The sequence below is a fragment of the Homalodisca vitripennis genome, chromosome 4 (genome assembly GCF_021130785.1).
Source record: "Homalodisca vitripennis isolate AUS2020 chromosome 4, UT_GWSS_2.1, whole genome shotgun sequence".
Taxonomy (NCBI): Eukaryota; Metazoa; Arthropoda; class Insecta; order Hemiptera; family Cicadellidae; genus Homalodisca; species Homalodisca vitripennis.
In genome coordinates, this window is record NC_060210.1 from 25,175,686 (window position 1) to 25,198,162 (window position 22,477).

Here is a 22,477-nt window from a genome sequence, read left to right on the forward strand (position 1 = left end):
TAGTGCTCCTCAAGACTCCATTTTGGGACCACTTCTATTCTAAATCTACATAAAGAGCAAAACAGTTCTATTTTCAGTAGATACTAGCCTTTTATTTGTAGTTAAATTCGTATGTGGTATTAAACTATGAGACACCTTGATTAAATTTTAAGATTAGTTGAATAAAAATTTCTTAGTAATAAATACTGAAAAAGTGTATGTATTAACCCTAGAACTGGCATTGGTGAACCTTTATATTGGCAAGGCATTTTTGGCATCTTTGCAAGATATATTTAAAAAAATATAGTTTTCATACTTACCTCCATCATGTTACATACTCTTTTATTCACAAGAAAGTACTCCTTCTTTGTAATTTATATTGTAATTATTATTTGTTTTTAACAGTTTAGGCACACTACTTATGAATAGAACGGAAAACAGTTAATTGGGTTATTCCATGTAAAATCAACCAATTAAAAAAATAATGTTGGAACTTTACCTCTCATATTTTGTTTACTTTTTGTATGAAAGCTGTACCAACCAAAACTAGTTAAAATGCAACATTTTACATTTTTCTGCTTTTTGGTTTTTGAGTGATAAGCTTTTAAAAAATCCACAAAAAGGCAGTTTCGGTTGTATCTTAATATTTTATAAGTAATGTAGCTTAAAGACTATTGAAGCTAGTGTTCAAATTTTTGCATTCTTTTCTATTTTAATTCCTCTTTAATTTAAGGCCAAAAACTGCCTTTTTGTGGATTTTTAAAAGCATATCACTTGAAAACCAAAAGTCAGAAAAATGTAAAATGTTGCATATTAACTAATCTTGGTAGGTACAACTTCTATATAAAAAATTATCAAAATCTGAGAGGTCAAGGTCCAGGCCATTGGTTGATTTTACATCCAATTGTATAACTAAATAGAGTGGAAAGTGTTAAAAAAGTTAATTATAATTGAGTTTATTGTATACAAATACTATTCAATTACACTTTTTCATTGTAATATTGGAATTTATTTTGAAGAAAATCACTTCATATTTGAATATGTTTTTGGTAGGTAACTCAAAACATTAGTAACTAATAACTTAATTGAATAAGGCAATTTGTTCTTATAACAAATTATTTTTGCTTGATCTTGTGTGAGTTTGGTTCGATATACGAATGCAAGATATCAGGGTTTTATTCAGCATATGATGCACATCTGGTGTTGTGACAGTCCATCTGGCAACTGACAGTGGTGGCGCTGGGACCTCTGGTACAGAGAGTCTCTAAGACTATCATGGTAGTCAAGTGTAAGGTGACCTCCAAACACCCTCTAGGCTTTCTGCATGTCACATTCTCTCCTGCCAAGAGCAAAGACTGCCAGAGCCACTTCTTCTGCAGCTGCCCGACCTTCAAGGTTGGTGACCATATAAGTGTGAATGTTTTAAAGTGAATTGTTACAGTTATAACTATTTTTAATGTAACCGCATTTTCAATTTTTTATAAGATGTATTGATTAGCTTTTAATCTTTTGGTCAAATGTTGGTTTTTTAGAGATCAAAGTTTTATGTTTAGTGGTTTCCCAAGGTAAATTAACTGAGTATGAGCATGGCTGCTCTTAAATAGTCAAATTCTTTATTAAATAAATGTCAAGTACAGTAATGTTTCAAATACAATAATAAGATACAGTGTAGAGGCGTACAAATGTTCAATTATGAGTTAAACTAAGAATATTGAATAGAATGTGTCATGGCTCATGAATTCTTCCAGGGTGTAGATCGGGTGGTTAACAAAGAAACTCTGAGAAATCTTCTTTAATTTATGTTCTTACAACATCCAGGTCGAATGTGAGTAATATTGTATTTATCCCACACTGTGTGTTAGCTGTAGGGGATCTGTACGTTCTCAAAATATATAAGAGCATATGCTTTGATGCAATACTGATGGATAATTGATAAGCAACTGTGTCTTTGCAAGCAGCCTGGTCTCCTACAAACTCTTTTGTGATAACTTGGAAGTTATATTAGTGGTTGAAGGGTATGTCCCAGTCATAAAAACACAAAAAGTCATGAAGAGTCATAAAATAAATATAGTAGTGAGGGATATTTCAAAAAGTAACTAATGCAGCAAAACTTAAAGTTTTTGTGTTTGTAGTGAAAAAAATAAAAACAAAAAACAAAGATGGTACTGTACAATCACATACTCATTCATAAAATGATCTTGGTTCTCTACACGTGTGGTTGAAAAACAGATCTTCAGCCAGTTTCAATTGCAAATTGTAACAGTTGCATAAGCATTGACCAAAGGCAGTAAGGAAAGGGTTAATCAAGGACTATTCTCTCTTTGTGTCTGATTCAGTCTATGAGGATTTTTTTTGGTCAGCTATCAAGATGATTTGCTTGTCAGACAAATCCCTAAGAAAATTTAGAGGATTTTTGCAATAATACATTTTTTGAATTTGAATTCTGCTTTTTTTATCTAATTGAATTGAAATATTCTTTATTCCTGTTAGTATATAAAAATTTCATGAATGGTGTTAATCATTTGCAGTAAAATAACAATTATATATTGTGACTAAGGATTGTACAATAATTGTGTATTGACTAATATGTTCTTACCCTAAACAATACAGCAAAAACAAATTGTCATGACTAAAAAGACATTGCAATGACTATAAACTGTCATGACACCCAAACTAGAACATTAGTTTTTGACTGTATCATTCCAATCAAGGTCCAAAATAATAGAAATACACCTTTTTTGTTGTATTTGTATCCTATTTAATTTAAATTTAAATATAGCTCCATAACTTCATAAGCCAAATGTATTTGCAGAGTCTAAATAAGCAAAATTGTGTCAGTTTCAATGACAGACATTTAATTACATTGGACACAAATTCAATTCCACTTTTTCTAAAAATGAAATCAGGTATGAATAGAGTGGTAGATAGAGTTATTAGTTTGTAAAGGTATTAAAATGTGTGCTGTTAAGAAATATTAGGATATCTGATTTACATAATGATATGTTATAGTGCTTGAAATATCACTGACTAGTGTTTAAGACATAAAGTTATTTATAATTGATAATATATAAGTATATGTTTATAATTAAAGTATTTGATGTTGACAGGGCCAGGGGTCACGTAATCGTTCTGATGATGTGATTCACGACCGCAGGTGTCTGCATTACTACGCTTGTGTGGCCGCATTTGCTGGTGACGAGAAGCTCAGTGAGGAATTTGCTGCTTTTGTCGACCAAGAACGATCACAGGAGATTGTATTGAATCTACAGGAGCAACTGTCTGGTACGTGTGAGCCTACGTCAGATTGTATAATCTCTCAAGTAGATCACAACCTGGAGTTGTATGGTTGATGACTTATACATAGATTTTTGTCTATTGATAACACTTGATTATTTTTATATCTGATGTGGTATTGCCGTTATAATACAAATAATTTGTTTGCAATCCTTCATGTGAAGAAATAATTTTTCTCTTTACAGTTTAACCTTTACTTCTGTAAAACCAAAAACTTCTGCATAAACCTCCCATTGTAACTAAAGTAATTACATAATTAACAGTAGAAATAAGTTTTGTGTCATTAGGTGGCAGTGTGTTCTATTAAATGGCCAAAATCATAGATACACTTCAAACCTTGATTTCACAAAACAAAATTAGGATCAATCTTGACTTGGACTGCAAAATTTTATAATTAAAAAATGCTGATAAAATAATATAGAACATGATAACTATTGTTCAATAAATAGTTCCTTGAAGTCATGATTGGATTATAATATGCACCAGTTAACCTTGATGTGAATTTACGTTTTAAAATTGGAATTACATAGTCCATATGACATTAATATCATCTTTTGTTACAAGTGAGTCTGTTGTTTCTGAGCATGTAGGAGTATTACCTGATGCTGATTTATCATCCAAATTTCTACTACTTACAGGTTATGGTAACAGAGTAACAGAGGTTTGTAGGAATAAGGGAGTGAGAAAGCAGGAGCAGTCAGAGGATCCTTATGTGTCATATGTTATCTGTCAAAGATTACTTCTCATTCATTAAATAACATAATTATGTCAAGAAAAATTACTGTTTTTAAATGTTTCAATAAATAATTCACACTAATAATATGCCCTCTATAAAATTTACTACAAAACTAGTTTTATTTCTGTTTTTACAATTTATTTTTGAAATTGATAATGTAAGTCGATATTATTATAAAGAATATTCTCCACCCATTTTTCTCCCAAATGGATGTAAACAAATTATTTCAAAGCTTGTGGATCACAAGAGTCATTGCAAATTTAGCAATCGATTACATGCTAATTTCGTGTATGTAAGTGTACTATGTATGTTTGTAAGTTCAGAAATAAATTTGATTTGATTTTATACCCGAGCTGTAGGTGGAGCTGGAGGTGGAGGGTTGCAAGAGGAGAGTGTCTTTTTAATATAAACATGGCTTCAGAGCCTGTTACAGATGACTTCTCACAATGATGATTCAATGAATCAAATTCTTTATTGCATAACTTCAAGAAATCCAATAGTCAATTACATACATGTTAATAGTTCTTCTTCTTCTTCTATGGGGCGGCCTACTGCCATGCACTTAAGCCTCAAGCACTCCGGAAGCACACCATGAGGCCTACCCGTCTATGATTTCAGCAGTTCCACAAACCGCTGAAAACAACCTTTCAGGACCTCCTGTGGAAATTCACCACCCTTGTCCAAACTACCAAATATGGCATACCACTCCCCTTGTTATTGAAGGACAATCAAAGAGCAGTTTCATCCTGCTCGTCACACATTCTACAGAGCAGTTCCTCCTGAAGGATGCCGACTCTGTGAAGATGCTTCCTCAGGTGACCAAGTCCCGTGATCAGACCGATAACCCAAGAAGACATTGATATATTTAGTGAGAGAAGATCAGACACCACTCTGGAGGAAGGCGACTGTAGAACCATTCTGCTCATTCTCATGCCCGGATGCAACCTCCACCTTCTTATATGTTCAGCGTGAACTCATTTCGAGACAGCCCCAAAGGATTCACACCTTGGAATACTACAGAACAGTTGAGGGCCTGTAATAATTAACGCTGAGACCCGTTTGGCCAGGGCATCAGCTCTTTCATTCCCAGGGATTTACTTATGATCAGGAACCCAACAAACAGTCACATTGTTGATTCTGGCAAGGGAAGAAACGACTTGATAGCAATCCCAGTCAAGTTTGGATTTTAACACACAAGACTCCAGCGCCATCAGTGCTGCCTGGCTATCTGTGAAAATATTGAACGTCTTACTCCTATATCGCAGACGAAGATTCTCACAAGCACATTCCATAATGGCTGCGACCTCCACCTGAAAAACTGTAGGATACAGATCCATAGGGACCACCAGCTCCCTACATGGTCTCACCCCCACAATTCCAGTGCCTGCGTCGCTTTTTGTTTTAGAGCCATCTGTAAACCATTCAAGCTCCGCTGGTGGAAGAGGTTTCCTTCCCTCCGACCAATCGTCGCTAGGAGGTATCACAAACCTAAAGGGTTTGTTAAAGGTAAACTTTTGTGGTATCTGATCAGAGATCATGTGCAAAACATCCTCCTGAATCAGGATGCTAATTCCACAGTGCCCACTGCTGCAGCCCGATCAGAGTCCCACTTGCTGAAGACAGTACGCACTCCTCCTGGCCATAGCCCGAATAACAATGTCCAGGGGCGCGAGGTTGAGGCAACAGTCTAGAGCTGCACCTGGTGCACTAGGAAGAGCACCAGTGATAGCAAGGCAAGCCATCCTTTGGATGCCAGCCAGACAAGCTACCGCCATCTTGGCCTCCGTTTTTGGCCACCAGACAACAGCTCCATACACTAGTGCAGGTCTGACTACGGAAGCATAAAGCCAGTATTAAAGCTTCGGCTTAAGTCCCCAAGACCCACCTATAACGCGTCTGCATTGAATTAATGACCATTTCCCCCTGGCGATGACCCTTTCTAGATAAGGTCCCCAGTTTATAACTCTATCTAGGATCACGCCCAGGTGCTTGACCTTGGACTTCAACTCATGGAAGAACCTCTGAGTAGAAATGGACCAATACCCTCCATCTGTCACCTCCTGTTAAAGGCAACCACAGCAGCCTTGGTGGGGTTGACATTGAGGCCCACCTCATCACACCAATTTCCCACCATGTTTAGAGCAGCATTGGTCAGTTCCGTGACTGTTGTGTTGAACTTGCCACTCACAAGAATCACAATATCATCTGTGTACCCCTGTGCAAAGACACCGCTACTGTTCAAAGACATTAGCAGGTCGTATACAACTAGGTTCCACAGGAGAGGAGAAAGGACGCTGCCCTGTGGACAGCCCCTCATAGTCCTTGCACTGACACTTGCTCCCATGAGGGTGGTAACAACCATCCTGTCAATAAGCGAGGCCCTTATCCAGTCACATATTTGACTATCAATACCACGTCTGGAGACCGCATTGATAATCATCTGAGTGGCCGTATTGTCAAAGACTCCTTCGATATCCAAAAAGATACCTATGGCTACCTCCTTTGCTGCCAGCGTCTTCTCAATCCAGCTTACCAATTGGTGCAGGGCTGAGTCGCATGACCTTCCTGGAGTGTTGGCATGCTGATTTGGATGTAGAGGTCGCTCCAAAAGAGATTCCTCCCAAACAAACCTAGCAACCATCTTCTCCATGGTTTTGAGAAGAAAGTTGGACAGACATATCGGCCTGAAAGAATTGGGTCAATCCAGGCTAGCCCTCCCCTGCTTCGGCATAAATACTTGTTTCTGGACACTCTCCAGGACAGTGGAATGTACCTGAGGGCCACGGAGGCCTTGAAAATTCTGCACAGCTGGGGAAGGAGAATATCCAGCCCCCGCTGCATGCAAACCGGTCTCACCCCATGTCCCCCAGGAGCTTTATAGGGACTAAAAGAGTTAACCCTTCAACGCGTTTTGCCGTACTAGGTACGTCATGACACTTTTACTTGAGATCGCGTTTTGCCGTACTGAGTACGTCATGGAGTAGTCGGTTATTTTTTGTAGCTGTAACAGACGACTATCGAATGTTTTCAATGAAAAATGTATACCAATCGAAAGGAGAAGATTCAAACTTTCGATTAATTGAGACGATATCTCGAAAAATCGATCTTTAGAAAAAATATCTGAGAAATCAGCTGCATTCAAGACGACGTCATTGCCGTGCAGCCGATCGTTTGTCAGCTTACGTTTGTTGTTGTTTACAGTCATTGTTAGTGTGATGGTTATGATCAACTGACATATTTTTGTGTGTTTTACGTTCCTTTGTTTAGTTATTATTATTAGTTTTACAAGCTAACTATATTGTTTTGAAGAAGGAAATCCCGTTTTGACAGGAACAATTTGTTGTGTTTTATAAACATGAGTTGGGGATGGTTTGTAGGTTAGCTAGCTTTTAGGGAAATTAACCTAAAGTAGGTTAATTTTGTTTAATTTGGCTAATTTTAAACACTAACAACATAGAAGTATAATAAAATAATTATAAACTTGGGTAATTTGCTTATATTATTTATAAAACACAAAATCTCTAAAAAACCGCCAGAAAAATCAACGCAGGAGGGAGTATGACCATGAAAAAAAAATAACGCGTTGAAGGGTTAATCGCCCACTCGATCCTTCTGAAGGTTATGACACAATGTGCCAGACTTCATTGCAAATGGGTGGCGCACCCCGTAGCTCTCCCTTCACTGCCGAATGGTTGATCATTGCCATAAACAATACAGTCCAGAAAGTTTGTTCCCATCATAACTTTTAGAACCCTCTCCGGTTCAGTAATGTATATACCTTGATCGTCTTTGAGACCACCAAGCGGCGAGTTTTTTTGTTAAAAGTTTCTGAAGCCTTGCACAGCTCTGCACACTATCGATGTAGGTGCAGTTTCTTCTGGGCTAATCTCTTAGCCGTACGGAACTTGCGGTTGTAAGTGCAAGAGCCTCGTGATAGGTCTCCCAAGTACTCCAAGTTTTAGCTCTCCTGAATAAACCACTGACCGTCTTTCTCAAAGAGGCCAATTCAGAGCTCCACCACGCTACCTTGGATCTACTCCTGGGAGAGAATCTATCACGTCACGTGTTGGCCATACTTGGGAATCCAGACAGTAACCTGTAGGTTGAGGTGGAGGTGTTATGAGTCGATACTGTCATGTTCCAACAGTTCATCATGGATCCACAATTACAGATGACATGTTATAAACTAGTTGGTAACAGGTTGTGACAGTGAGGGAGGGAATCCATCTCGTCACGTGGTGGCTGTACTCGGGAACCGACAGAGTAACCTGCAGGTTGAGGTGGAGGTGTTATGAGACGATGCTGTTATGTTCCAACAGGTCACCATGGATTCACAATTACAAATAACATGTTACAAATTAGTTGATAACAGGTGGTGACAGTGAGGGAGGGAATCCACCTCGTCACGTGGTGGCTGTACTCTGGAACCCAGAGAGTACAGAGAAGCTGCAGGTTGAGGTGGAGGTGTTACAAGACGGTGCTGTCATATTCCAACAGATAATCTTGGATCCACAATTAATTACAGATGACATGTTACAAATTAGTTGATAACAGGTGGTGACAGTGAGGGAGAGAATCCATCTCGTCACGTGGTGGCTGTACTCGGGAACCCAGAGAGTAACCTGCAGGTTGAGGTGGAGGTGTTACGAGACGATGCTGTCATGTTCCAACAGTTTATCATGGCTTCACAGCCAGTCTCTGAGGATATATCACAAGTTAGTTGAAGTTATTTAATTTAAAGTACTCTAATTGATTTAAATTACTCTGTAGCGTTAATTACTAATTTTTTCTTTTATATGACCTAATAAATAGTAGAGATCTCTTAGGAACTTATCACTGCAATTAGCCTGTTGTTTATAGACATCATATCTAACATTCGATCATATATACAGTTATGTTTATATAGTAAGAAATACTTAGATGGAGATAATGGCTTGATTGGAAGCATACTAGTCTTTCATTAATCACGCTGTTATGTTTGTGATTAGTGATTAGCCCACCCAGTGGTAATGCTTAAGAATTCTTTGTATCCCATCAGGTGCATAATCAGTTGAAGTTTCAGGTATAAAATAACTGTAACAAATTGTAACATTTAAATGTAGAAGTTGCTGAATCTTATTCAGTACAGTTTCAAAGTAGTTCACCATTCAGTGTAGATTGACGTGACAGTCAGGTGCATAATCAATTGAAGTTTCAGGTATAAAATAACTGTAACAAATTGTAACATTTAAATGTAGAAGTTGCTGAACCTTTTTCAGTACAGTTTCAAAGTAGTTCACCATTCAGTGTAGATTGACGTGACAGTCAGGTGCATAATCAATTGAAGTTTCAGGTATAAAATAACTGTAACAAATTGTAACATTTAAATGTAGAAGTTGCTGAACCTTTTTCAGTACAGTTTCAAAGTAGTTCACCATTCAGTGTAGATTGACGTGACAGTCAGGTGCATAATCAATTGAAGTTTCAGGTATAAAATAACTGTAACAAATTGTAACATTTAAATGTAGAAGTTGCTGAACCTTATTCAGTACAGTTTCAAAGTAGTTCACCATTCAGTGTAGATTGACGTGACAGTCAGGTGCATAATCAATTGAAGTTTCAGGTATAAAATAACTGTAACAAATTGTAACATTTAAATGTAGAAGTTGCTGAACCTTTTTCAGTACAGTTTCAAAGTAGTTCACCATTCAGTGTAGATTGACGTGACAGTCAGGTGCATAATCAATTGAAGTTTCAGGTATAAAATAACTGTAACAAATTGTAACATTTAAATGTAGAAGTTGCTGAACCTTTTTCAGTACAGTTTCAAAGTAGTTCACCATTCAGTGTAGATTGACGTGACAGTCAGGTGCATAATCAATTGAAGTTTCAGGTATAAAATAACTGTAACAAATTGTAACATTTAAATGTAGAAGTTGCTGAACCTTTTTCAGTACAGTTTCAAAGTAGTTCACCATTCAGTGTAGATTGACGTGACAGTCAGGTGCATAATCAATTGAAGTTTCAGGTATAAAATAACTGTAACAAATTGTAACATTTAAATGTAGAAGTTGCTGAACCTTTTTCAGTACAGTTTCAAAGTAGTTCACCATTCAGTGTAGATTGACGTGACAGTCAGGTGCATAATCAATTGAAGTTTCAGGTATAAAATAACTGTAACAAATTGTAACATTTAAATGTAGAAGTTGCTGAACCTTTTTCAGTACAGTTTCAAAGTAGTTCACCATTCAGTGTAGATTGACGTGACAGTCAGGTGCATAATCAATTGAAGTTTCAGGTATAAAATAACTGTAACAAATTGTAACATTTAAATGTAGAAGTTGCTGAACCTTTTTCAGTACAGTTTCAAAGTAGTTCACCATTCAGTGTAGATTGACGTGACAGTCAGGTGCATAATCAATTGAAGTTTCAGGTATAAAATAACTGTAACAAATTGTAACATTTAAATGTAGAAGTTGCTGAACCTTTTTCAGTACAGTTTCAAAGTAGTTCACCATTCAGTGTAGATTGACGTGACAGTCAGGTGCATAATCAATTGAAGTTTCAGGTATAAAATAATTGTAAAAAATTGTAACATTTAAATGTAGAAGTTGCTGAATCTTATTCAGTACGGTTTCAAAGTAGTTCACCATTCAGTGTAGATTGACGTGACAGTCCAACTACTCATATGTACGCCAGATTTTGGTGCAGACAGTATTCCTACGCAATCTATCATCGGTAATTGGAACTATTTTAAGCAGATATTTATCTCACTAGATAGAGGAGAAATGATTTTCTTTATATTATTACAACATTTTATTTGTTTTATTCAGTTTGATGTTGAAAATGAAACAGAAGAAATATCACCTGTTCATTTCAACATTACACTACGTTGATGTGCACTACTGTTAAGATCGGCTCAGTTTTTGTATTCTTTTTCATTACAATGTTTTAAAATAACTCTGTTTTAGTCAATACAGATTATAGTATGAGTAGAAATGTTTTAAGATATGAAATAAGTGCAAAGCAGCATGCCACAAGTGAAGTAGTTGAGTGGGTTTTTGAATTTAGTCTAATTAATTATGAAAATTTTGTTTTATATAATGTAAAATATTGTAAAATAACAGTAATGAAATAGGTGTTTATATTATTTTAGACGGTTATGATTTTACTAAATTTTAATGTGTAAGAGTTTTGTTTTGTACCTAAAATTATGTTGTTTTGCAGAATTTTGGTTGCATTTCACTAAGTCATTTATATTATCGGTGTCCGTGTCGTCATCATGCAATAAAGCTAATCGTCTATTTGTGTAGTGGATATTTCCAATGCTACAATAAACACTGGAAATAAAACAATAAAATACTCCAGGACAGGTGACATGCAACAACACGCTGTAGCTGTCTGTACTGTGTGACTACAGCAACTCACCAAGGTGCAGACGGAGGACTAAGGCAGTGCTGATATCCTTGCACGACACCCAGTTGTCATATAATTACTTCTTGCACAATATTATGGCAGACAACAGAATAAAACAGAAACAATATAACGATGTGTAGTATAATAACATCAGTACACTTTTAGGCAATCGCTATGAACATAATGATACATAAAAAATCAAATAGTAACATAAAAAAAATGGAGTGAGACAATGTTTGGGTAGCTGACTCATGATGTCAGTGATGGTGGTCTGACTAACTCCCAACAAATCCTTGTGGTGAAGGTTTAAAAAACTACACTTGAGTCAGATAAATGATGCTTCTCAGCAATTATAGCGTTATCTAGTGATAGATTTAACAAATTTCTTTTTGTACTCCATCTTGCACACAGGAGCCAGACGTAATAGATCACCATTGAAATATATCTTGATATATTTGGTTGTAAATGTGATAAAAATGATAGAACATTGTCTGTAGGTTGGAGAGTTCGAGACAATCTCAGAGACAGATGTACCAGATGTTTGTCTCCAAGGGCTGGAGGTGATGCCTGATCTGAGTTCACCTGACCTTCTGTCTTCCATAAAAAATGATCCACTGCCCAAAACCTTTCTCAGAGTTAGTAAACCAGAGTTTATGACTGTTTATTAAGTTCAATTTGCATTCCATTCCAGAAATGTTGAAGACAATTAAATTGTGTTTTAAATTGGAAACTAGGATACTTTTGAGGTTAAGACTTTGCTTGTACTAGAAGTGACGTGAATTTTAATTTATGTAGTATTTATTAATAGTAATCAGACCATACATGATCAGCATTGCAAAGTAATGCAATATTATAAAAAACCATAATGGCTGTAAAATAAACAGTAATAAAATACCATAATAAATAGAACAGCCACCTTATATATAAGTTTTTTTTAAAGGTGAGTGTAAGTTGTTCTAAAATGTAGTTGACAAACTCCCGGAGATAGGGATTAAGTTCTACAGCATCATTGATAACTGTACTGTAACTATACTACAATGGCTGTAACTGAACAAGTTATGCTCACTACGTGATATCTGTAGATTATTTATACAATTAACTGCTAGAATTTACACGTTGTTACAAATACATCAACTTATTTATAATACAGGAGCTTTTCACTCTCACTATAGTCTGTTTTTATCAGCTTATCCAATATATATGGCTTTCAAAGAGGGCATAATATGCTGTTCTAGTTGCTTCTACAGTACTGATTGCTTTTGTTCTTCTAACTGCAAACAAAGCACTGCTCAACTTGTTGCGAAGTATATTAATGTGACTTTGCTAAGAAAGATCTTCATCAATAACAACTTCCAGATACTTAAATTCTGTCACAGACTGTAGTCCAGGAATGTCAGATACATCCTCTTTCTTCCTACCAAATGACATTGGTGTGGTTTTCTATTCATTGAAAACAAGATTGTTGTTTTTGCAGTACTCAAGAACTACATTGACGCCAATGTAAGCATTAATTTCTAACAGTTCCAAGCATTTATTTTCAGAGAGAAGTACTGTGTCATCAGCATACATTATTGCATGACTGAATTGATTAATGAAAGCTGGAAGGAATGTAAATAATGCAAATAAAACCGGGCCCAGAAAAAGACCCCTGAGGTACACCTCTTGTCCCAGGTTAGGATGTTAGAGAACTTGTGGTACTTGTCATCCCTTTATCAGATTGTTTTTATTTCAACCAGTTGACTTCGTCCAATCAAGTAACTGTTGATCCATTGCAATACTGTGCCTTGAATACCAACTGACTCCAGTTTGGCTAACATAAGGGTCATGGTTGAGACAATCGAAGGCCTTACTAAGATTCTATGAAGATGCTTGTAGTGATATTGCCCTCCTCCTGATATTTGCCTGTCTAGGATATGTTGCACTAACAATTGCTGTAGTGGTTGACTTTCCCTTTCTAAAACCATACTGGCTCTCTGTTAATAGATTATTTCTTTCTAGTTGTTTCAAGAGTGAAACCAGCACTAGTTTCTCATTGAATTTATAGTAATGGATTACAACAAAGAAATTGACCTGTAATTGTTTTAGGTCGCCTTTTTTTTGCCCTTTTTATGGAGGGGAAATGACTTTTATGAGTGAAGTATTTGCAATGTGCAGTTCACTTTTACAATGTTTTATCCATTTAAAAGGAATCCCATCTAGACCACTTGAGGATTTGGCTTTAACCCTTTGAACCCCAGACCAAAATATTGATGGTGGAAAAAACGTACCAAAATCATTTGACCTAAGAAACTACCGAGAATCCCCGGAGCAGAAACAGCTGTTTTTGCAATACTGTTTGTAAAAAATTAATACTTTTTGCTACTTTTTATGCTATTGTCTTGTATTACACACCAAAATGTCCAGAATGAAATTGTATACACAGAAAAAGATTAGTCTGAAGTATAAAAAAAATGTTTAACAGCATTAACATAATTTTTAAAATATATGTATAAAGATTTTTAGGCAAAAAAATTGATTTTAAAGATTTTTTAATTAAAAAATAAGAAATATTTTTACCATGGGCACCCACATTTTTATTTTTCTAAATTTAGTTTTTGTGTATGTAAAAAAAAAATTATATTGATATCTCTAAAAATAAACTTTTTTTGAATTTTTATATAAAAGTATGCAACTTGTAAAAACCTCTAGGCGTACAACACAAAAATCACTGATATTACCTAAATAAATAAATTTAGTAAATAAATAAATAAAAAAATTAGTATTTTAATAAAATACATATAAATATGTAATAATACTCATAAAATAAATATTTTACGATTTCAAATAAATATGTATTAAACGCATATACCATGGCGACGATATTACGTCGCCCGGGGATTCTCGCAACTTCATTGGCGACGATACAATCGTCGCCGCGGGGATCTTCGCATATCTTCTCGCGACGATATTTCGTCGCCTGGGGTTTCAAAGGGTTAATAAAACCTATTATTTTTTATATGTTTTGATGTAGATTGAGGAAAAGAATTCAGAAGCATCATAGTTGCTTGATAGTTGAATGTTCCTCACTTGTGTGAAAGTCTGAGAGCTTTTCAAAGTTTCTTCTTCAGTTATTATTGAAAAAAGTTGTTGAATAATGTAGCAATTTGAATAGGTTCCTTTATATTTTCTTATCTTACTTTGATAAAAGGTATCTCTGTACAATGTTTTGTTGGTTGATTTTCTCTCACCATTTATCACATCCTATATTGCTTTGGTTTTTGGTTGTCAGAATTATTTACATGATCTGCATTTACTTCACATCTAAGTATTTTAAACTTTTGATCATATTGTGTTTTAAATGAAAAAGCTTTCCGCTTGTCTTTATCTTTGCCTGATAAAATATATGTCTCATGAGCTTAAACCTTTTTGAGTGCCAAGGGGCGATTTAATCGGCCTAGCAACGTTTCCGCATAGTGGCAAGGGCCGATGTAATCGGCCCGATGGTCTTGACGAAAATTGCCAAGGGCCGACTAGATCGGGCCTTTCCAATATTGGTCAATCCTGTTGCTAAATATTGACGTATAATATCGTAAAACGTATCAAATTAAAAGCCTAAGAAATGTACGACATAATTCATTCACGTAGTGATAGTTTGTATATATAGTATACAATATTTTTATGTAGCTGATGTCTAGAAGCCTGTGGCGCGAACCGCCTGTTGTCATGCTGCAGTCGTTTTGTTTACGTTTCAGTTGTTTTAATTTGCTAGCTGTCTATTGTGGCTGTGTTGACATTTTGATTAATGTTTTAAAAGTTTCCTACTTATATTACTTCAGTTCAATTTCATTATTGAATAAGGTATAGTTTGCCGAAATGAGTAAAAGAAACAGATCGCCCTTAAGCGAAAATATGTCAGATTCTGTTATATGCCCCCAACGCTTAAACTTTTTTCAATGAACTTAGAACGTTATAACACGATGTAGTTGAGTAACAAAACTAACATTATGCCCCCAACGCTAATTTAACTAAACTAACCTAAACTTAAATAATCATGTGATGCCGCGCGGCCTGCCGTAATCGGGATTCTCGAGAAAGATAAGATAACAGCGACAACAATACCGATCGCAATACCTGGAAATGCTTGTTGATTGATGGAATGTTAGTTCTGTTACTCAACAACATCGTTTTATAACGTTCTAAGTTCATTGAAAAAAGTTTAAGCGTGGGGGCATATAACGGAATCTGTCCGCGAAAATACATTAATATATTCTTATGATAAAAACACTCACTCAGTTATTTCATCTGAAGGATTTAGTATAATAGGCCTAATGAAATAAGCCCAAAGTAATTAATTTATGTCTGTTCATAATAAATAAATAACAGTTGTAAAATCTACCTTGATTTAAATTTCTTAAAACTAGTAAAATATATTTTACATGAACAAGAGTAAGCGTGCATGTTGGGGCAGGTTTTCAGCATTTTGCAGCAAATTATAAAAAAATTCAAAACTCAGTTATATATAAATGTATTTTTATATGAACCTTGGTACATGTATTCCAACTAACACGGGGAACATAAAATTGGCACATAAAACTCATAAAACAAAAATAAATAAATACTTTTTGTATCTTAAACTAAAAAAAATGTGTTTTTTTGTTTTTTTATTTTTGCTTACACATATATAAATATATATTTTTTTATTTATGGTCAAAATGTATATATACCAATTTGTAGCCTGTATCTTGCCCTAAATAATAAAGCAAAAAAGTGTTCCATTATGTTAATATTTAAGGAAGGTGTTAATTTTTTTAGTAAAATACTACAGTAACATAAAAAATAGTGCTTGGCACTGAGGGGAATGGCCTGTCACAAATGACTGGCACTGGCTGCACGACCTCCGCCACTTTGCGTGGCACTCAAAGGGTTAAGAAAATTAATTTTTAAGTCCGTAGCTTCTTCCGTAGAAAGATTTTGTTTTGTGGTTGAAATTATTTTTGGGTCTTTTTAAATGAGCAGCACGTAATTCATTATCATAGTGAGGATGTCAACAAAGTTATTGTATGCTTCATCTGCAGCACTCTCTCCCAGTTTTTGATCTGTCAAGTCTTGCCTTATTCTTTCTATGTTCTTGTGGTTGAAGTTTTCAACGAGTTGAATAAGATAAATATTTCGCTGATTAGTTGTATGCATCATTCATGATACATATATAAACAAAATTACTAAACAAATTCATACTATACAAGCCGAGAACCATTTTGCATTGTATAATCATGCAATCTGGGTTTTTGTGAAATTGGTAGAAGAATTTCTACTAAAAATAAACCAATTGTCAGCTAAGCTGTTGAAATAGGAAGGTAATCAAAAGGGTTTAAAAACATCAATAAAAAAAATCATGTTTTTCTTAATTTTGCACACTTAAAACTAACCATCATACACGTGAATAAATGTTTAATCAATGTCTGCTGACCATGTACAGACTGACTAATTGGTTGAAGGTGACAACGTTTTATTATATAGTTGTCTGACAGTGGTATAAATATTATTTATGTGATTGAAGGTCAGTCTTAAGTGTGTGATATTAAGAAAAATATTATTGGAATAAAATTATTGTTTGATAGCTTAACTCATGTTTTATACCCTCCCTTTTTGACCTTCACCAAAACTAGAGTGACTGACGATCAATTCCTGTCTTGTGGAAAATTCCTGTATCAATTAAAAAAAATAAGGTTGTGTGCTTATGAAATGCAAATTAGCTCATGCTCCTGGACTATTATATAGTCTAATAAAATTGTTTAGTAAAATGACAGTTATTAGGTTTATAAGAAACAAATGTTGTAGATGACCTATATTTTGTTTAAAATATGAATTACACAATTTGTTTTAAAAGGTGTTAAAATTCTGTTTTTTTTTTTACATTTAAGTTATTTTAAGTCAATAATTAATTGTTATGCCTAAAAAATAAAGTGACAATTTTAGGAAATTAGGTACAGTGGAGTCCCGCTAATTCGAACACGTGTAATCCGAACGTCGGTTAATCCGAACAGGTCCAGGAGGAATTATTTATAACGATAATGAACAGTTATAGGAACTAATTACATAAAAAATGAAAATGGGTGCATCATTTCGTACATAAACAAAGAAAACTTTAATTAAATAGACATACAGTACAGTAGAGTCCCGTTAATCCGACCTAATTGGGACCGAGCCCTTTTCGGATTATGTGATTGTTCGGATTAGCCAGAATTACAGAAAAATACGGTTTTAAACTTGAGAATGGGTCTATTTTGTTATAGAATTATCAACATTTTTTATTAAAACATGTTTTCTGACAGTTGCATTGTATTTCTTGACAAATAAACGTGTTTGCGAATACTAAGCACATTTACCGTATTTAGTGAGAGAGTTCTATTGTTAAGCAATGTGAGCGTACTGGATATTGTACGGGTCCACGCGTTCAATTGTTGTATGAAACTACGCGTCATCCAATAGACTCTCTTTAATGCGACAGAAGACAATAACTGAATTTATGTCTTTTAACAATTAATATTGTACTCAATAATAATATCAGTACTGTACGTCCAATTTTAGTTTGATTTCACTTCTTAATACAGTAATTTAACTCATACTTAACCTATAAGTTTCAATTTGGTACTGTATTTAACTTCATTATTTATGTACTGTACCGTACACAATTTGTCTTAATAAAATACAGTGGAGTCCCGCTAATCCGAACACGTGTAATCCGAACGTCGGTTAATCCGAACAGGTCCAGGAGGAATTATTTATAACGATAATGAACAGTTATAGGAACTAATTACTTAAAAAATGAAAATGGGTGCATCATTTCGTACATAAACAAAGAAAACTTTAATTAAATATTAATTGTTAAAAGACATAAATTCAGTTATTGTCTTCTGTCGCATTAAAGAGAGTCTATTGGATGACGCGTAGTTTCGTACTACTATTGAACGCGTGGACCCGTACAATATCCAGTAAGCTCACATTGCTTAACAATAGAACTCTCACACTAAATACGGTAAATGTGCTTAGTATTCGCAAACACGTTTATTTGTCAAGAAATACAATGTAACAGTCAGAAAACATGTTTAATAAACAATGTTGATAATTCTATAACAAAATAGACCCATTCTCAAGTTTAAAACCGTATTTTTCTGTAATTCTGGCTAATCCGAACAATCACATAATCCGAATAGGGCTCGGTCCCAATTAGGTCGGATTAACGGGACTCTACTGTACTTTCTTATTATGAAATATATTTTTTTACTAGAGTTCTTTAAACATCACAACAAATTGTTTGTGTTCTAAGAAGAGCATGTATTTCAGGGCCAAAACTTGGTGTTAAATGTATTGATCATCAGCCAGTTCTTTTTCAGAGAAATTGGTAAAATAATAATTGATAAAATAATTTATTCTTATACTTTACAGATAAATGGATTAAAACGAAAAAAAGATAATAGCTCTCCTTCAATATCAGGACTAAGTGAACCAAAGAAGTCACGGAAGAAGATACCTCCCAAACCGGAACCAAATCAAGGTATTAACCCTTTAACTGCTGAGTTTGTAGCTGTAGTGCAGTGGCTCTCTGGCGAGTTTATTTTGTGATCTATTTAAAACAATTACTTGTATTGTTTGAGGTATTTACTAACAATGAAAGCATGAAAAAAAATACTAGAAACAGGTAATAAATAAATGAGTGGTTACTTAACCTGTTGGCGAGTTCGCACGTCATATGACGTTCCCATGTAATGGTTATTAAAGGAGTGAGCCGTTTTACCTTAACTAACCTCAAAGGAGTAAGGGTAAAAAAATTGAATTTTTTTACAAAAAACTATTTAATTACTTGTAAAAACACTGTTTATAATATTACATTATATTTTTGAGCATACTATATGTTCTTAGAAATTTTTTTGCGTATGAAAATTTTGAAAACAAGGAAAAATGCAAAGCGATACTTCACATGAAGAACATTCATAAGACGTGTCCTTTTGCCGTGACGGGGCCTTGGTTGTGTGCATACATACGTAGCAGGGTCTTTGAAGTTTCCTCTTGCGGCTCGAACTCTCAGGTAGTGGGCGGGGGAAATGGCGACCGGAGAGTCGGAGCGGGTCCTTGGCTCCGCCCACGGGCCGCGAGACAGTAACAGCTGCGTCGTTGTTCGGCGCTATGTGGGCTTCCAACAACTGTCGAATTAGATTCATGCGGTAGTCCATGATGTGAATCTTTACACTAGGGTTTGTTTGTTTCATTTTTTCTCTGTAGATGAGATAGGCATTCAAAACTGATATGTCTAATAAATGCAAGAACAGCTTGACATACCATTTCATAGTTTTTCTTGTTGTGTCATTGAACGAAACCATCATATCGGCTCGGTCCACGGCTCCCATATTTCTGTTGTAATTAACAACACATAAAGGCTTCACTTGATTTCTGGCTGTTCTTGTATTTACTCTTACCATTTCATGTTTGTCTACAGTTGTAATCATGGTTACATTACGTTTATCACACCATCGAACTATAAGCATATTATCATTATGCCGCAGCTCAACATCTCCTTTTTTCAACTTTTTCGTGAGACATGGCACATTTTTGCGTTTAGCATTCAAAGTGCCACATGCTCCTGTATTTTTCTCATATAGCCATGAAAACAGATCTGGACTGGAATACCAGTTATCCATATAAAACTGTGTGGTTCTTATTCAAATATGGCCTTAGAATACTTTTGATGAAATGCCATCGTTACAACTGTCTTCGTCAATATTTGTACCCTTACCGATATAAACTATAAAGTCTAAGACTACTCTGGTTTCACAGTCACACAGGACGAATGTTTTGACACCAAATCGTTTCCTTTTGTTGGGAATATATTGGCGAAAAGATAGCCTTCCCTTCCAAAGCATGAGGCTCTCGTCAACAACTAAATTCTGGTATGGCTGAATTAGTGATCTATATTTTCTCCTCAATGTTTCTATTACTGTCCTAATTTTGTATAGCTTATCCCCAGAATTAGAATTTATGTTGTCATCAAAGTGGATCAAGCGCCTCAAAAGTAGGTATCTATCTTGAGAGAAAATTTTAGAAAAAATAGGAGTTTCTATCAGTGGATCACTCGACCAATACTGTTTTATTGTATTTTTTTTGCAATGTGACATCAGAAGGCTGGTTGCTAAAAAGCAATAAATTTCATCGGGATTTGTTTCCACCCATTTGTGAAGTTTGGAAAACTCAGTAAGGACACCTTTAGTGCTTTCAGAATAGTATTTGTTTGTCTCGGCTGAAATGTGTGAAACAAAATCATAGTCAAATATTTTATAAAATGTGTCAATTTCCTTCCACTCATTGGCTCCTAATTCATCAGTAACAATCAATCCTGACCTTGAACTTTCAAAATTAGCTATCCTAGGTTCAAAATTGGCATTGTGTGTCCATTTGCAAGTAGAGCATACCTCATCTGTGTGTAAATCATTACTTGGGTGTACATTTTCATTTGTTTGTCCATGTAGGTCAGGTAAAGGTGTACTGACTAGGCTACTCACGTTGAAAGATTCATCAGTAGTTTCCATGCAGTTTTCCTCGCAATTGGCAAAATCTTCATCCATACTCTCCTCAAAAAATGTCCTCAACATTAAAAAAATCTCCATCGGAATCCAATACATGTCCATCGTTATCAATGTTATAGCTGCCATCAGATTCTATATCCAATTCTCTGCGAATGGCATCGCTATTGTCACTGATACGATTTTCCCATTCCATCGCAACGTGTTCACTCACACTACATAACACTGTACTATAATTTCAAACAGAAACAGTAATTACAATAGAAAAGTAGCACAGCAGTAACATAACCACATCAGTCTAGAGCAGAATAGCGGCAGAATAAAAAAGGCGTGAAATCTGTCACAAGTGGCGCAACTAGTTCCTTGATTTACCACCAGATTGTAGCATGTTACGGATACTTTTAACCATGGTATGTAAAACTAAACGGCGGTATCGCGCATTCTTGTGTCAGCTGATACAGTCAAGCCAAACAGCTGAGCCTTCCAGCATGTGATTTGGGTGTAGCAGATGATCAGCTCCAACACACCATTGACGTCACGGGGCGGGACTTACGACATACCATTTAGTTGGATATACCGTGATTTCATCATTCAGATGATGTTTAAATGTTTAAACTAATGGATTTTAATGTAATCTCTAGACACGTCATATGACGATGGTCCTCATATGGGAACATACGTCATATGACAAAGGTCCTCATTTGGGACTTTTTTCATGTCAAATGCGCACTCGCCAACAGGTTAAATTGTGGGGGGGGGGGAGAGATTTGGTAGTGATGAGGGGAAGGGGCTTATAATAAAGCGTATTTATTTTACTTACCTTTGTATTCTTTTAAAATTGTAAAGTTGAAATGGAAGTTTCTACAGATTAAAAGTATTATTATTTTACACTATTTACAACTTCACTCTTTTTAGTAGTAGTTGATCAAGTAATAGTTGGTGAAACAAGGCTCCGTGTGCAGAGCTACTCCACAGTCAGCACACATGTATCACGTTTCGCAGCTCTACTGATGCACAAATCAAAATGTAAGACACTAAACTCGTGGTTGCAAAGTGAAAACATGTAGCAAACAACAATGTTCTGTTTTGAGGAACCGGCTATAAAGACGTGAAACGTGGTTGTGTAATAGTTCCTAAATTAGCCGCTTGAGTGTAGTAGCAATCAGACAGCATGGCCTAGGGTTTATCTTGGTACAAATAAACACCACTAGAGTGAGTGGCAACTGTCAGGCATTGCGGAACCGAACAACTGTTTCCAAACGTTTAAACACGGGTATGGCAGTTAAGAAGTTAATTAATAGCCTCCTGAATTAAATTGTGTGTTGTGTATAAATATTTAGGTAGTAAAGGACTGATTCCACAAAACTTTAGTTCTGATACCAAAATTATGATCTAAATTTTTTATTCTGATTTTGATTTCTTTGTTACAAAAAATAAATATATAGTCCAGTTCTGCAAAAATGGTATCATTATTTTAGTTTGGAATGGCCAATTCCAAAAAATGTAATACAAATTTCAA

General features: G+C 35.3%; 1 protein-coding gene across 1 annotated transcript in view; it reads left to right on the forward strand.

Annotated features, from left to right (window-relative positions):
- Window positions 1–22,477, forward strand: part of LOC124359060 (uncharacterized protein C2orf42 homolog) — a 50,101-nt gene that overhangs the window by 6,984 nt on the left and 20,640 nt on the right. The window contains 6 exon segments of the mRNA XM_046811466.1: window positions 1,192–1,374; window positions 3,087–3,261; window positions 8,382–8,557; window positions 8,560–8,724; window positions 11,902–12,039; window positions 18,830–18,938. Of these exon segments, the coding sequence (XP_046667422.1) occupies window positions 1,192–1,374; window positions 3,087–3,261; window positions 8,382–8,557; window positions 8,560–8,724; window positions 11,902–12,039; window positions 18,830–18,938 (946 nt within the window).